General features: G+C 43.1%; 1 protein-coding gene across 3 annotated transcripts in view; it reads left to right on the top strand.

Moving 5' to 3' along the window:
• Positions 1 to 8,556, top strand: part of l1camb (L1 cell adhesion molecule, paralog b) — a 28,069-nt gene extending 19,513 nt beyond the window's left edge. For 2 of the 3 annotated variants that reach the window (XM_051104986.1, XM_051104988.1), the window contains 9 exons: positions 879 to 1,086; positions 1,180 to 1,302; positions 1,685 to 1,861; positions 1,974 to 2,087; positions 2,626 to 2,766; positions 2,839 to 2,970; positions 4,428 to 4,500; positions 6,589 to 6,600; positions 6,693 to 8,556. In XM_051104986.1, the coding sequence (XP_050960943.1) occupies positions 879 to 1,086; positions 1,180 to 1,302; positions 1,685 to 1,861; positions 1,974 to 2,087; positions 2,626 to 2,766; positions 2,839 to 2,970; positions 4,428 to 4,500; positions 6,589 to 6,600; positions 6,693 to 6,957 (1,245 nt within the window). In that variant the 3' untranslated portion in view covers positions 6,958 to 8,556. The remainder of the gene's footprint in view (positions 1 to 878; positions 1,087 to 1,179; positions 1,303 to 1,684; positions 1,862 to 1,973; positions 2,088 to 2,625; positions 2,767 to 2,838; positions 2,971 to 4,427; positions 4,501 to 6,588; positions 6,601 to 6,692) is intronic. The other variant, XM_051104987.1, reaches the window with a different exon arrangement.
• The last annotated feature ends 8,800 nt before the right edge of the window (positions 8,557 to 17,356 follow it).

Genomic DNA, 17,356 nt, shown 5'->3' on the forward strand with positions numbered 1-17,356 from the left:
GAGTGGCAAAAAGACCAGTGACTGCACTGGTTTTCGACGTGAATGCTGCGACAGAACACACAAGACACATCTAAAACCAGAAAGAGCTTTGCGATTTACTGTACAAAGAGAGTTGACAAAAAACTTCAGGTATATTTTTACAGACGGCCGAAATCTACAGAAAAGAGAAGCAAATTAATCGCTGTAACTCAAAGAAACATGGATTTGCAGTTAAATATGTTGAATTTTGCAGTAAAATCATACCCTATATATTGTATTACAATATTTCGTATTGACTGCTGCATAGCTGGATGTTTTTAAATAAACACTGACAAAAATGATACAAGTTTAGGGCTGGACGATATAACATTGATCTAAGCGATCACCGGGGTTTAGACCAACCTATTTAGCATTTACAAAATTTGCAAATTTGCTTTATTTATTTTCCCGGCATATAAATGTCAGAAAACACGATTCCTGGCTGCATACCAGTATCCATGGATCACTGGATATTTGGTAAGTTGTAAGCAACGCTACATCTAGTCCAGCAACGTTTAGTTTAAACCGATTACCGTTTGTTTTTGCAGCTTCCGTATCACATCTATTCACGCAGCAGCTCTTTTGCCGCTCCGTCCGGCTGAGGGGGCGCGTTCCGGCGGGAAAGTGATGTCGATGCATACCTTCTATATTTTCAAAATGTGTGTATATTTACATACATACTAATATACACAGTACACACACATATGTAAACAAAAACTTTTATTTTGTATGCAATTAATAGTTGCACAGCACTATTATGTATTAACCATAATTTATAGTCTCTTGGCTGCTGATTCACATAGCTGTTGTCTCACTGCTGCTTTCCCTCTCTCTCTCTCTTTCTCTCTCTCTCTCTCTAGATCCATCTGAGAAAGAAAGACCCCAGAACTCAACGAAGTACAGAGTACTCGAACAAGAACAGAGTGATCGAGGTTCACGGAAATAAGGTGGAGGCGGTCGTGAGCGACTTGCAGTTTTACTCGACCTATACTCTGACAATTGCACCGTTCAACAGCAGAGGTGAAGGTCCGCATTCTGAGGTGTATCACTTTACCACTCCAGAGGGCCGTAAGGACACTTTTTTACATTTTTACAGCGCATATGAAAACCTCTAAGAATGTGGATTTAGATCAGCTGAACTTGTGCTCCTCTGCCCTCTAGCTCCTGGACCAATTTCGTTGTTGACCTTTGACAGCCCATCTGAGACAGAGATCACCCTGTTCTGGGAAGCTCCAGACAAACCCAACGGAGTGCTCACAGGCTACCTGCTACAGCACCACGAAAGTGGGTGAACTCTGGGTTACTTGTTTCAAGTTTAAAAGCACTTTACATAATACAGATACAGTACCAACAGTGTCTCACAAAAATGAGCAGGAATCAACAATTATACAGATTATACTGAAGAAAAACCTTGTGGGAAACCAGGGTTTACGGTATGAGCTCAGTGTGATCAATGAGTCCAAGCCCGAGCACAGTCAGACGTTTATAAACACATTGAAACAGCTTGAGATACGGTTATGCCTATTGGTGATTTTTAGATGGTCCCCTTTAATGCATTTAAGAATACGTTATCAGTTATTAATGAGCACCTTTACAAACCTTTACAAAGCAACGTTTATTGTAAAGTCTTATTCATTGCGATGGGTTTCTGTTCTGTCCTGTTTAGTTGAGCCTGGAATTTCGAGCCCTCAACAGGTGGAATCCATCGATCTGCCTCTCGTCACTAAGTTCACACTGAAGGGTCTGAATCCTCAGAGTCTATACCGCTTCGAACTTCGAGCACGCAACGCTGCTGGTGATGGGGAGCCTATAGTAACGGAGGCCGCCACCTTGCTGAATGGAGGTGAAACTGCACAGCCAATATTTCAGCATTCTAATTGTTTACTGTGTTAGCAGGACACAAGCTAATATTTTCTGATCTACAATATTGTGTTGTCTACACGTTCCCTCCGCAGAACCGCCATCTGTGATCAACATAACTTCCGGACAAACATCGGTTAACTTCACTTGGGTGCCGGGAGAAAGACAGCGTAACTGTGCCTTTAGATTCCGTTACCTGAAGAAAAGCGGTGAGCGCCTGATGGAGGTCAACACTTTTATGTGTTGGATCCTAGAGGAATGTCACATACTGTGTTTTCCCCTCTGTCATAGTGTCATCCTTGGTGTTGTTGATCATCATGATCAAACATTAGCAATGCTTTGCAATCGTAATTTTTGTAAATTTTTGTATATTTTTGCGTGTTCGGATGTATATAACATCATTTCTAATTTAAGTTCCATTTCTAAGTAAGTTTGTAGTTGATATTATAGTTGGGTACAATGGAGTGTTTACTTTCATCCCCACGGCCCTTAGTTTAAATTTCTTGGCATTATGCTCAAAGGCTCACATAGTGGACAAAGTCATTCGCACTTAGTATGTATGGCTGAAATGTAATGGTATGAAATACAGGTGAAACCCTATCAATGCTTCAGTGTCAGTGTAGTGATCAGTACTGATTTGTGTGAGTTGGAGGTACAGGTTTTCCCCAGATGTTCCCAAAAAACGGAAAAAAAGTACACCATTCATGCTGAGCTTGTGAATGACGATGCTGTTTGTGTGTATGGTAGCGGGCAGTGAATGGGAAGAGTCGGAGAAGGTCAACTCTACGCAGGCGTTCTATCAGCTGCAGGGTCTGACACCGGGCGTTCATTACCACCTGCAAATCCTGCCCGGAAACAGCTCCTGGCATTTCGAAACGGCCGGACCAGGTACAGGCTAGTACCGACCACCTCCGTGTGGTTTTATCTGTTCTGTGCTTTCACGTGTTGTCTCTTTCCCAGAGCTGCACGAGTTGCCCAGTAGCTTTGCGACCCAGGGCTGGTTCATCGGACTCATCAGCGCCATTGTTCTGCTGCTGCTGGTGCTGCTCATTCTGTGCTACATCAAGAAGAGCAAAGGAGGGAAGTATTCAGGTAACACTCGAAGCACTTCTCACAGTTTGCTGAAAAAAATCATGACGTGTCTCTCTGGAATATTTGAACCTTCTTGGTGATCCTGCGGCCTGATGGTGGTCTGATGTTTTTGACTTAATTAAACCTTGGGCTGCCAAAACGTCGACCAGATGGAAATAGTTTTATCATTAATTACAAGAAAGTGTTCTTTATACCATGCAACAATACTGAATATCTCATTAACGTAACGCCAAAAGTCCTTATCCTTATACAGAAGGCCAAGACTGGCAGTATCATCTGAAAATTTTACAATAATATTCCCAGGATGGTGACTCGTTAGTGTACAGTGTAAATAACAGTGGTGAACACGCACACCCTTGGGGAACGGCGGTACTAACCTGCTTTTGGAAAGTGTCTGCTTAACTTGTTGAGCCCTACCAGTAAGAAATGAATGAAACCATTTGATACTGTATGGATTGACAGCCGAGCTGTTAAGTTTAGAGAGCATTAGGTGTGGCTGCACAGAACTGAAAGCAGAGCTTGGATCAAGGAAGAACAGCCTGGCATAAGCCTCAGGATCCTCCAGATGTTTCACCACATGATGCACAGGCTGACAAACTGACAGGGGGTCAAAATGGTCCTTAAGGTTTGGAACAACACGAGTGATTAATGACAGAATTTTCATTTTTGGGCGAACTGTCCCTTTCTTTAAATAAATAATGTGTATGAGTTTCTCTTATTCTGTGATTAAGCTTTTTGAGCCGGTTTATTTCATAAGATCAGTGCCCTTCTGATTAAAAGCCAAGCCTTTCTGTTTTTTACATTCTTCAACCTCCTTGGTGATACAAGACTTGTTGTTTGGAAAAAGTTTAACCTGGTTAACTGGTATCACAGAATCTACACAGAACTTGATACATGCAGACCTGATTTCATTATGCCCGTGAATGCCTAGATCTTACAGCACTTCCCAATGAAAACAGCCTTTTTTAATATCTCCACATTCTCTGGAGACCAAAGTCTCATCACCTTGGTTACAGGGTTTCTTGAATTCCGCAAATTTGCTAGTGGTGGTTTAACTATTGCTCCTATAACGCTCCAAAATATTAGCGTTTCTTGTGTTACATCTGACATATTTTTGAAAACCAGGAAGAAACTGTCCAAGACAACATTGGTTGAAAAACAAAAACAAACCTAAAACACTTGAAAAATAATGCTATGGGGAAGACCTTCAGTGTTTGCCAGTTCTGAAGCCCTTTAAACAACACCAGTTCTATTGGCCGAGGCAGTCATGTGACATCGTTCGGCACGCTGGCATGAATATATAATCGCATCGAGTTTGATTTGTCTGAAAGAAGAAGCGCAGGCATCAGGCACGCCTGAAATATGGTAAAGCGACGCAACATATGGTTCTTAGAGAACCGGGGTCACATATATAAGCTCTCAAACCACAAATTGATTTTTATTTTTTTATGTTTCAGTGAAAGATAAAGAGGAGGATCAGGTCAACGCTGGGGCCCGCCCGATGAAAGAGGATGCGTTTGGCGAGTACAGGTAAGTGCGGTCAGTCATTGCCGTCACAAGTAGTTCTGACATGTCCTGTTGTTTCCAGATTAACCTCACAGAACCTGTCAAGAACTGGTCAGTGGCCTAGAGAGTGACTAAAAATTAGCATTTTTGTTTTATTCTATAAACTGTTGACAACAGCATTCGATCTCGGGCTCCTGGACCTCGAGTGCGGTAGCATATCAGTTGCCTCAAGTTGCTAGCGGTGCCGCTTGCAATAGACCAGGGGTGGCGAACTCCGGTCCTGCTGAGTTCAGCTCCAACCCTAATAAAATCTCATCTGCCTGTAGCTTTCTAGTAAGCCTTCAGACTTTGATTAGCTTGTTATGGTGTGTTTGAATAGGGTTAAAGCAAAACTCGGCAGGGCCGCGGCTCTCCAGGAATAACCAATTTTGTCCATTGCTTCAGATCAGACATGCGCTCATCTGGACGGACAACATTGTGACGGTTGCGTACATAGACCGTCAAGGTGGGGTATGCTCTCATTGCATGCTTAAATCGCTGCGTGCCATTCACATCCCAGAGGAGCCAACGCACTCTTATGTCCTCCCATTGCCAGCTGTTTTATTCCCTGGCCGAGCACCGTTTTGGTGTCTGGATCTCTAGAACCTCGACATGTGGCTTCTGGATGGGGTTGAGCAGACTTAAGTGGCTCATCACAGGCAGTGACAGACACCATCACTCAGCAGGATAGAGCCCCCTCTGCTAGACAGGCTTATGCTCTGAAGTGGAGTATATATTTATGAGCTGTGTTCTTCTCACCAAGAAGCTCCCTGGAGATGCCCGTTCAGAGCGGTGCTTTCTTTTCTGCAGTGAAGGCTGGAGCGGAGGCTGGCCCCTTCCACCTTCAAAGTGTATGTTGCCACCGTGTGGGACATTACAACGCAGTGGAAGGCAGGTCCTGGGAAAGCATGACCTGATCATCAGGTGTTTGAGTAGTGTTAGAAGGACTACAGATCCTGAATTTTAAGAGAGCTGTCTTGGCTGCACTCACTTCCATCGAGAGGGTGGGAGTCCTGCAGGTATTTTCAGTTGACAAAATGCGCCTTGAATTTGTACCGTCTGATTCTCATATGATCTTGAGACCCCAGCCTGGAAATGTGCCCAAAGTTCCCCCCACTCCCTTACGGGATCAGGTGGTGAACCTGCAAGTGCTCCTGGAGGGGGCAGACCCAGCCCTTGCTTTGCTGTGTCCCGTTCGCTGAAGATGCTCTGATTAGCTCTTTGTCTGCTTTGGAGGTCAGCAGAAAGGAAAGGTTGTCTCGCTGGCTAGTGGACGCCATCATACGCAAGGCTGAAAATGTAAAGTTTACGGACAATGAGAAAATAACAAATTAGCTCTGCACTAAATTTTTTGACCCCCAAATCAAATTTCTTTACAATCTCCAGTAAACACTGCCTGCAAGTACTTAGAAGCATCTGCAGAAACTTCTGGTTTATTAATAATCTTTGGCTTTCATGCTGCCACTGCTTTCCTCAAATTACACCAGATATTTTCAATGAGATTTAAATCTGGAGACTGAACTAACCATTCAAGAATATTATACAACCAGTCCCTGAATAGCGATAGTTGCCCTTCTGTCAAATGATAATCAGCTTCAGTCTCTGCAACACAGGCATCACAGTCTTTGCCAAAATGGCCTAATACTCCAAAGAATCCACAATGTCCTTCACACAGTAGTTTTTTTTCTCAGTTGCTCAGGCACTGTATGATCAGTACTGTTGGCTCCTTGAGGAATTGTCTTTATTTGTCTTTTTATTCGTCTTCAAGTTGCTTTGAATAAAAGCGCCTGGTAAATGGCTAAATATAAATGTAAACTATAATACAGTAAAAACATTACAGCAGTACTGATTTTTTACTCAAAATGACACAAATAAAACGGTAGCACAACAATGTATGTATGCGCGATGTATAAACACGGGTTAAATTCTGGGAGAAGCGCGCTTCTTTGACGTGAAATAATGACAGTGGGGAAAAAAAAAAGATTTTGGGTACATTTTGAGCCTGGCATGTAGATTAATCTAATGCTGATTGTTTGTCTCTGCTTTCACACTCATGCTAACACACACACACAGGTCTCTGGAGAGGTAAGAACAGCTTTCGTTTACCAACTTTGTCGTGACTGTACTCCAGTTTGCGGTCTGCTGTAATCAAAGCATCTGCTCTGTGTGTTCTTCAGCGATAACGAGAAGTGCTCCATCAGTCAGCAGTCCGTCTGCGAGAGCAAACGCAGCAGCAACGACAGCCTAGCCGACTACGGAGACAGCGTCGACATCCAGTTTAACGAGGACGGCTCCTTCATCGGCCAGTACAGCGGACGCAGAGATCCGAGCGGCCACGGCGCTCACGGCAGCTCGGGCGCCGCGTCTCCCGTCAATCCCAACATGCCTCCACCCAGCATCAGCTTTCCCACGTCTGTGACAGGATTTCTGGGGCCAAATTAGCACCGATTGAATGAGGGGCCCTGATGGTATTAGACGGGATATTGATTTCAGGACAGACAGTCAATTACTGAACGACGCAAGAAACACCGCCGGCTTCACTCTCGCGCACTAACGACACACACGCATCCGACAGACACGAATAACGTGCGGGACAGTTGCTTATAACATTCCATCCGAAAACCGTTTACAATGCTCACCTCGCTGCTTCAAGTGACGTTTGGACTGTAATTCTCCCTCGCTGGTAGTGTTTTCAGTTCTCTTGCTGAATTCCTGTAAAATAAGGTGTGATAGACTACAGACGCAAGCGGGGAAAAGGCATTAGAAACAGCTGTTTGAGAGTGTAGGGCTGACTTACTGTAGGCCTTGTTCACGTGGCACACAATCCGACTTGTTTTGAGGACGGGATCCGTAGGAGTGACAGCCTGCGCTGATTTTTACAGTCAGTAGAACTGAAGCTGACCGATTAGACGGTGTAGTCAGTCTGTAATAACGTACAGCAGACGTCAGAATGATGCTCTCTAACATGTTGACAAGACACATGAAACCACTATTTACCACATAGGAAATGGGACAGAGCTCACTATTAAGTAAACGAGTGACTGAAAAACTAGTGAATTTGAACACTGCACACTTTCCTACACAAACAAACGACAGTCCAGACTAAGATGCATCTCCAGAAATCACATGAACGAATTGGATTTTTTTTGAAACCGTTCAGACTAAAGATGCACACCAAAACAAACCGATTGTGCTGCCTCTCTGAACAATGCCTTAAGTAGAATACATCAGCTGAAATCACTGCAGTCAACAGAAGTCAGGTCTTAAAGGCTGAAAAGCAAGATTCTTTTTTAATATTTGTTATGATTTGAAATCATTCTTTTCCCACTCACGATTACGAAACGTTACCGTTATTTTAAGTATTGCTTTTGTATTATTCTTATACATGTTCTTACATTTTTTTTAATATATGATATACGTGTATATACATCATATATTTTGTTTCATAAAGGCTAATATATTTGGTTTATATCATCATTTTTTTTATTTGTTTATTATTATTTCATTTTTTGCTTGTGATGCGTTTATCTTTTGTAATACAGTATGTATGAAGATTATTACTCTGCCATGTGTGTCTCTCTGTCTCAATAATCAAAAGTTCAGGGCTTTTATCCGTGTATCATTTGTACTGTCGCCCGAGTGTGTTTCCCAAGTAAGTTTTTAAAATAATGGTGTTTTTGATGCAATTTATTACGTTAAATCCCTTTGAAGTACATACAGCCGCTGCACTAAAGCCAAATTTTGTGATCTTGACACTAACATATATTTTTAAAAGAAAAAAAACAATGACAAAAAAAAGTATGTATCAGCTAGAATTGATTTCCTGCAGCAAATAACAGCATGAGATGTAGTGCTAGGCTAGTCGATGTAGTGTGAGGCCGTGCCTGTTGTTCTGCTGTAACGCTGAGGCCAAACCGCGTCAGAGTCGGAGAACGTCTGTGTCATCAGTCTGTCAGCTTGCAAATATTAATAACACTCGAATGTTGCTAATTATGTACAGTGAATTATTACTAACAATAACAGTCATACAGTATAATGCATCACGCATTTGTCTCGTGTCATCAATTGTTCTTCCTAGTGTGGGCATTCCTCCTTGAAATAAACGTAGCTGGGCTGTTCCTGTCTGAAGGAAACGGCCTCCAACAATATCACGAGCCGCCGGCAGCAGGGCTGCGAATAGACACAGACTACAGAAGAACAAATTGATGGTTCATATTCTGAATGTAAGTCATCTGTTACAACCATTATTTGGTGTTTTCACCTTCTTTATTACTGTTGTATTTATACCATATCGAGCTCTGTTACAGATTTAGTGTTTTCAGGGCATTTTCCTCTTATTACGCTTCATCTGATCTTTAGTATAGAAAACAGGTCCTAAGTAAAATGCAATGTTTATCAGATTTCTTCTGAATAACCAATTTCTTTAAATGCATTTGGGGTCTGAGAGGAGCGGTGATGATGTCACGAGGGGCCTGCGGTTTCATGACATCTCAACCGGCCCGTCTGAAGACTGTGGAGCGAGACATCGGTGGCCTGATACTTCATTTGGTTTTATGTTAGAAGTAGTAGAAAGATCTTCAGACATTAATTATGGCTTTGAGTTCTCACTGTAACCTTATTTGTCTCTCTTGCATTTGCCACTCACACAGCATCCTGAATTGTACCGATCGAACGCCCGGTCAAAATCAGATTGTTAGGAATATTTACAACAAATGTATGTAAGATTATGTAGCCTGTGTACACATTAAAATCTATTTTCCTACGAAAAGGATTTGAGCTGAACGGGTGGCAATGCAGTGCATGGCTTTATACGACGAGCTGCGAAAGAGCTAAAGCGAACCTACGCCGCAAAGCACGTCACCATCCTTCCCAGCTGTGTGGGATATCTCCATATTGTATGTAAGCTTCTTCTTACCTCTGCTTTCTATTTGTAAATCGAAACACTAAAATGACAATAAAAATGTAGTCGGAGTGGTATTTCAAACAGCCACAGCCTCTACGAGTGGTATCTGACCTCCGCTGAGAGACGACCGTCGTGACGGATGTAGCGGGAATGTGACGGGTCGGGCCTGGAGGTTCCGCAGTGCTGCCATGTGCTGTTTCCGAATACAACTAAATAAAATGACATCGATTATGCAGAAAATACTGTGAGACCCTTTTTATTTATGCTTCTCATTCGTATGTGTATCCAATTATATTTTAGAATATGACTTCACCAAAGATAACTTTAATCTTCTTCTTGCTGACTTTGAGTCCTAATCAGTCCTTAAAATGCATAACTCATTCATGATTACATATCTGTCCAACCTCAAGAGCCTGAAATACAAGAGCAGCACACAAATCACCCAAAACATGAAAAGTCACAAAGCAGAACAAGAAACGACGGGGCAGCGAGAAGAGCCTTCCCGATTCAGGCACATCACGGGCCGTCCCAACAACAGCCGCACCTGCAGTCTGCAGCATGCGACCACTCCCTCTAGTTACATGACACGTGTTTCCTGTTTTTGGCTCAGCTATTTAAGTGGACACGAAGAGCAAGGGTGTAGAACGAGGGGTTACGTAGATAACCTGGTTCTGTGAATTAAGTCAACACATCACAGTACGGGTCAATTGCTTAGGGAGATAAAACCCAAGCAGGGCAACAAAACTCAGGGAAAACAACTCATGCCAACAGAACATTTTATTAGCTTTTCTGTTATATACACCGTTAAATCAGCAAGTTTTAGAACCTTGATATTGTTTACATCATGCCTGTTCTGCAGTCTACAGGAACATCCAGACGACATAATGACTCGACTGTCATGCTGTCTGAATGAACAAACACCTGCTTCTCCTGGAGCTGAGGAAGAAAATGGATCAAAGCCCGAAATACCGACTCTCACTCCAAGAGGTTTATGGCGCTCCTATTCACGAGGGATCTAATTTTCCCTGCACTGTATTGCCTAGCCTGCCTGGGAGACGTCTGTTGTTACAGTCTCCCTTGAATATAACAGACACAGCTTGACTCCCTCCTTCAGGCCTGGAGCTGAGTGCCACCACTTGACTGGTGGAAGACAATTCAAGGCCTGTATTCACAAAACATCTTAAAGCTAATAGTAGCTCATAACTTGATTTAGTTAAAAAGTCCTAAATTTCAGACTCTTAAATTTTTGCTCTAAGAGTATTTCACAAAGCGTATTTTTAAACCTTTATTTGAATGACAACATAATAATCACGCTTTACAATATTTCTATGAACAAATCTCTGACAGAGACTCCTCCCCTATCAGCCAATCACTGTGTGCATAGTTAGTAAGCATGCTGACATCATCCATAGCAATGAGGTCAACCCACCCTTACTCTTAGCTTAAGACTTCTCTCTATTCCTTAGTAAAAGTTTGTCTCAGCAGCTTTGTGAATAGGTTTTAAAGGAGAAAACTCTTGGCTTAAAACGTTTACTGCTATTTAGGAGAACTCTTAGTGGTAAGATAAAATGTTGTGTGAATACGGGCAAAGGTCTCTTGGACTCGCTTTGTACTTTGCTGACCATCGCTGCAGTGGGTGCACCTCAAAGGCAGCATCTGACTGGCTGGTGCCTTTAGGCCAAGCAGTCTCCGGCCCGTCCTCACTGTAACTTGCTCCTCTTTGAGGAACTTGGACAGGCACTCCTTCAACAGTGACTGCCTCTGTGGAGTCAGAGATGCTCTCATTGTAGTCAAATTCAGACTCAAGCCTAGATATGTCACTACCCACATGAGACAAGTCTATTTGCTGTTCAGGGTCAGCCCCAGTTTCTGCAAGTGGGCTAGGACCAACTTAGTGTTGCTCCCGGCCTGCTTCTCTGTAGGAGAGCAAATTACCCAATCGTCCAGGTAATTGTCTACACATATTCCCTGGCTGCAATGGGGAGTGAGTGCCACATCCATACATTTGGTGAAGGTGCGGGCAGCCAACGACAGACCGAAGGTGAAAACGCTCTACTCGTAAGTGTTGCCCTGAAAGAGGAATCTGAGGTACCTCCTGTGGCCCTTGTGAACTGGGATGTGGAAATGAGTGTCTTTGAGATCCACTGTTGTGAATCAATCTCCACTTCTGATGGAGGTTAAAAGGGTTGAAAAGCAAAGCATACTGAAGGGCAGTTGCTGTAAATAATGATTGAGCTTCCTGAGATTCAGGATAGCCCGAAGACCCCCACCTTTCTTTGTAATCAGGAAATAGGTTGAATAAAACCCCTGCCCTATTGATCCTGCAGGCAGGTGTGTTATTGCTCTATTTCCTAAAAGAACTGAGACCTCGTCTGTCAGAGACCTGGACTGTGTCTATCCTCTCTCATCAGTAGAAACAATACCACCTATAGACACCGAGTGCACTGGCGCCAGTGAAAGTGATGTTGACTGGAAAATTTCTTCCCCATTGTTTCTTCCATCGTGTGCTGGAAGACTGTCCAATGGAAACAGTATCTGAGGCCTCCAAAGAACTATCCCCCTTTTTTCTGACTCAGAGATGTCCAGGTGCTACTGAAGCTGACCACTGTTCCCTTTTGCATGCTTGCATTTACGAGCGTGTTTACATCTGACCCCTTTCTCCTGAGGATCCCGTTCAGACCAAAGTGGCTCTTTGTCTGCAGGCATTCTAGAGGATAAACCAGTAGTGTCCTCCTCTTGCATCATAACACAAGGAAACTTAAACCAGTTCGTAAAGCAGCTTTCGTCTCGAGAGACTAAGAGGCCTCTTTGTCTGAATTGTAATAAGACTCCCACACTGTGATCACAAACCGCTCAGATTTATGTGGTAGCTTTTACCCTTACAGGTGAAGAGGCCCCTTTTGGCTACCTACCCCTACTATGAAACTACAAACTATAAATAAGTTTAAATATAAATACTATAGCATGTATAGGAACCTATATTGAGCGTGTTACGGTACTGTGCAAAGAAAAATAAAAGTTGTTAGACGTTATGGTTGGCTGTTGCGTTGTCCATCCTATGAAAGGTTAATGTTGTACCTACTAAATGACAGAACATGGTGTCAGAAGTATAGAAAGTAAGCGATAAGCTCGTACGCGAGTTAACAAAGTTGCATTCAATAGAGTTTTGGTTTCGTGGGAAGAGTGGACGAGACGAGTTAGTGGCACCATCATGAATCGGTTTCAAGTCTCTCCGCCAGAGAAATTCATGTTCAAAGTGGATAAAACTTTTTGAAAGTTGGCTTGAAGACACAGGTGGATGAAAATCAAGTGAATGCCTTGACGATGGGGAAGGAAGCCGAGGATATACTAACCTCCCTGCATTTAAGTCCTCAAGGGGCGAGTGACTGTGGTAGTAAAGAACAGATTATACGATCATTTCGCAGGAACATGATTTTTGGGAGGGCTAAATTTAATCAGCGGCAGCAAGGAGTGGGCGAGTCCGTGGATCACTTCATAACGGCACTGCACTGTTTAGCCGAGCGCCGTGGATACAGGGATCTGCACAACGAGATGGTAAGAGATAGGCTCGTCGTGGGTCTGACAGACAAAAGGCTGTCAGAACAGTTACAGCTTGACCCTGAAGGCTGTTGTACGAGTTCGACAGAGTGAAAAAGTAAAAAAAACAAAACAAAAAGAACTGCTCAAGTCAAACTTTAAAGGGGAAATTACAAACGAAGAGCTGGATAGTGTACAAACTAAACAGTACAGTAATGTGAAATCAAAACAAGCAAAGCTACTACATGGACAACCGGCAAAGAAAACAATAAGAAAGACCTAAAAAGCAGACGCAGTATACTAGATGCAGTGGCACAAAAGGGCATAATCTGCAGCAATGCCCCGCAAGAGATGCAAGTCATCACTGTTATAAAAAGCTACATTACGCTATGTCAAATAAAGTATATGAGGTGAATATAGCAACGTTAACTTCGGATACAAAGAAGGACATTGCATTCCTTGGTTCACTGACATCTAATGTAACAGGAAGTCCCTGGATGACTGAGATAAAAATTGACAATTTTCGAGAATATGTTCAAAATTGTCACAGCTCACATGTTCAAAACTGGGTGTACAGCAGTTCTTGTGACACTGTACACCCAGGGCCAGTTCCAAAAACTGAAACCTCCTAGAAAAATCCTCCAGGGATCAGGTGGAAGGTCACTGAAGGTAAAAGGGACCCTCAGATAGCACAAAAAGTGTACAAATCAGGACATTTATGTTGTGGACGGATTGTACATGTGTTTGTTGGGCAGACCAACAGTAACCGCACTTCAGCTGGTAGCCAGGCTGCACGTTGTCAGCTTAACCTCAAAAGAAAATGTGGAAAGGGAGTTTCCAAAACTCTTTAGTGGCTTAGGCAAAATGGAGGGTATGTACAGCATTGCGCTAAAAACGGGTTCAAAACTTTTCCCTCCCTCTCTTATCAAAGGTGAAGGAAGAATTGACGAGTATGGAACAGCAGGGTGTAATTTCAAAGGTGGAGGAGCCAACTGAATGGTGTGCTCCCATGGTTGTGGTCCCGAAGAGTACAGGTAAAGTGAGAATTATGCACAGAGCTCACTGAACTGAACAAATCAGTTATGAGAGAAAAACACCCTCTCCCTTCTGTAGAAAGTACCTTGGGACAACTTGCAGGAGCCAAGGTGTTTTCCAAACTTGATGCCAATGCAGGTTTTTGGCAGATTTCACTTTCGAAGGAATCCTCTTTGCTCACCACCTTTATAACTCCATTTGGCCGATATCGTTATAATCGTCTATGCTTTGGAATCTCTACTGCACCAGAGCATTTCCAAAAGCGCATGTCCAGGATTCTTGAGGGACTAAAAGGTGTTGTTTGTCAAATGGATCATGTGCTCGTCTGGGGGTCGTCGCAGAGTTGCGATGATTAGAGGATGATTAGAGATTAGATGATTAGAGGCTTTCAAGACTTTAGGAAGCAGAAGTCACTCAACGAGAAATGTTCTTGTTTTCCAAGGTGAAAATCAAGTTCCTTGGACAGATCATTAAGGCGTCAAGGGTAAGTGCAGACCCAGACAAGCTGGAAGCAGTTAAAGCAATGAGACAACCATGTAATGTAAGGTGGGTTTTGGGAATGGTCAACCACCTTGGAGAATTCTTACCACATTTGGCAGCGAAACCACAGCCACTCAGAGACTTACTGAGAAAGTCCAATATGTGGGTGTGGGGGTCACATCAGCAAGAGGCCTTCGAGAAAATGAAAGAGGAACTGACAACCCCCCAGGTTTGGCGCTGTATGATCCAAACAAGGATACAGTTGTTTCTGCGGATGCCTCTTCACTTGGACTAGGTGTGGTTCTCCTCCAGAAGCAAGCAGACAACACGTGGAAACCTGTGGCAGATGTGTTGTCTAGAGCTCCCATAAACAGTACAGCAGAAGGGCTTTCAGAAGACGACATCAATTTGTATGCTGGCAAGCCTTCCAGCTACAGAAAGGAGGCTCAAAGAGATCCAAGAGCACCAAGACAAAGATTCTATACTCCAGCAGCTGAAGAAGTACTGTGTGGAAGGTTGGCCAGATAAGTCCTCTGTTGACAAAACTTTCCAGCCTTACATGGCATTCTCAGGGGACATTTCAGCACAAACTGGGCTCTTATTGAATGGAATCAGAATTGTCATTCCAAAAATCACTCCAAGCTAATCCTGGAAAAATAGCATGAGGGACATCTTGGCATAACAAAGTGCAGAGAGAGAGCTAAGCAGTCAGTTTGGTGGCCAGGTCTCAGCAAAACCTTACAAAATTATTGACAACTGTAACACTTGTGCTCGAGAGAGAATAAGCTTCAATGAAACAAGGCTGTGGTCTACAGCAGGAGCAGATTTGTTCCAAAAAGGTAAAAAGCACTACTTGGTCATCGTGGACTACTTTTCTAGTTTTTTTTTTTTTTTGAAGTTTCCAAACTGACCTCAACAACAGCGGAAGCTGTAATTGAACACTTCAAATCCATCTTAAGGAGAAACAGGTTTCATCTCCAACTCCAAAAAGCTCCTGTGATATCGGACCTTCCAGACTCAACTGAGATACAGGGATCTCTGTGCTCTGAAAGTTCAACCATCATGCCAGAATTTCAGATGGTATGCCAACCGACCTCACCATGTACCAGTCGGTATCCTTCCCTGATTAGGGCTCCTCCCGGGTATTTAAAGGACTTTGTTTGTAGTTAGAGATACCCTGGAGAAACACTGAGTGGTCAGTGGGGCAAAATAATCCCCACACTTGGTTAAAGGTTTTGGGTAGTCCATCTAATCCTTCTAGGTAGAGAAACTGTTGTTTTTACTTTTCTTTTGTGTGAAAAAAAAAAAAAAGATGTACACAATTGTTATTTACATGTATGAATGTTCAATGTCTAATAAGACAAGTATAATCATTGCTAGTTTATTTCGCTCCACCAAAAATGAAAAGAAAAAAAAAAAAGAGAAAGAATCATATTTGGATGTAGTATTTGGTTCTATTCGGTAACGTTATAATGCATATAGCATGTGTGGGAACCTATACTGAGCGTGTTACGGTACTGTGGAAAGAAGAATAAAAGTTGTCAGACGTTATGGCTGGCTGTCGCGTCCATCCTGAAAAAGGTTAATGTGGTACCTACTAAACGACAGAACGCCGCTCATGCCGACATGGCAGGTCGCTTCCACCCTCACAGCCGAAGAGGCTCCTTTAACCTGTACCGCCCATGGTACATTTTTTGTGATTGTAAACTTTGGCACTTTAAATATTCACATCCTAATCTAATATAAAACACACATACTAATGTATGCACTAATGAAATGTGGAACATGTGGAAATGTGTTACTATCAAATTACGTCTGGCCCGTGTCTCAGGTGTGGCAGGTGTTCTCCTTACATCTGGGGGTTTCTTCAAGCCCGGCACAATTGGATGAATTTCAAAGCAGTGGTGCTGCTGGGATGTTGAAGAACTGATGGATGTGAAATGGCTCGTTTCCACTAAGCGGTATGGATCAGTACGGTACGATTCGGGAAGGAACACCCTGATTCATGTTGCAAACATCACACGAGCATCACTACAGGGGCAGAAAATGTCCGACTTGACGTCTCTGCTTTCAATTCCACCCCCGAGTCTTCTGGCACACACCTCTAGACTACACTATAAAGCAGACTACTGTTAACGTGTACACTACAACTGAAGTGTGAACACCCACAGGCGATTCCTGACCTGTGAGCAGCCACGTCGCTGGCCTGCCCTACAAACCCCTCCTGACCGGAGAACCAGCAGCTTCTTCTTCAGGTAACATCAGAAGACTCTCTGGCCACTTCCAGTTCAGCTGCAGTTTATTGGTATAAGAGGAAAATGTACATTTGGAATCACAGACAAATTTCCAAGGTCTGCAACAAAACCCCGGATCGGAGTCAAAGCGCTGCTTATTGCTGTCGCTGATGCTCATCATGCATGAGTGGGTCGGTGACGTGATCCGAGCTGCTGCAACAGTTTCAAACCTGTTTAATATCACCACCTGATCTCGCAGTGTTCGCCACAAAACAACAGAGAAACTGATGCAGCCACACACACCAAAAAAACACTACAAATGTGCCCAGTCTACCAGTAAAACTGCTTCTTTGCACAGCCTTTTCAATCTTTCGCTGGATTTGGTGACGTCTGCATTGTTTCAGCACGACATCTTTAAGCATGACACGCACAACGTGCAATCCTTAAATGAACCTTTTTCAGTAAATCAGACTTGTGATGTGATTGTGCTGTGAGAATTTTAATATTTCAGTACAGACTGTAATGAGAATAACACAATCAGGTAGATTTCTGTTCACAGCAAAAGTCTGTACTGATGATGAAAACATCTGAAACAAGATCAAGACAATCACACCATCATAACCCATCACTATTATATAAACTATCTGTAGTG

This window comes from Labeo rohita, unplaced genomic scaffold (genome assembly GCF_022985175.1).
Source record: "Labeo rohita strain BAU-BD-2019 unplaced genomic scaffold, IGBB_LRoh.1.0 scaffold_86, whole genome shotgun sequence".
NCBI lineage: Eukaryota > Metazoa > Chordata > Actinopteri > Cypriniformes > Cyprinidae > Labeo > Labeo rohita.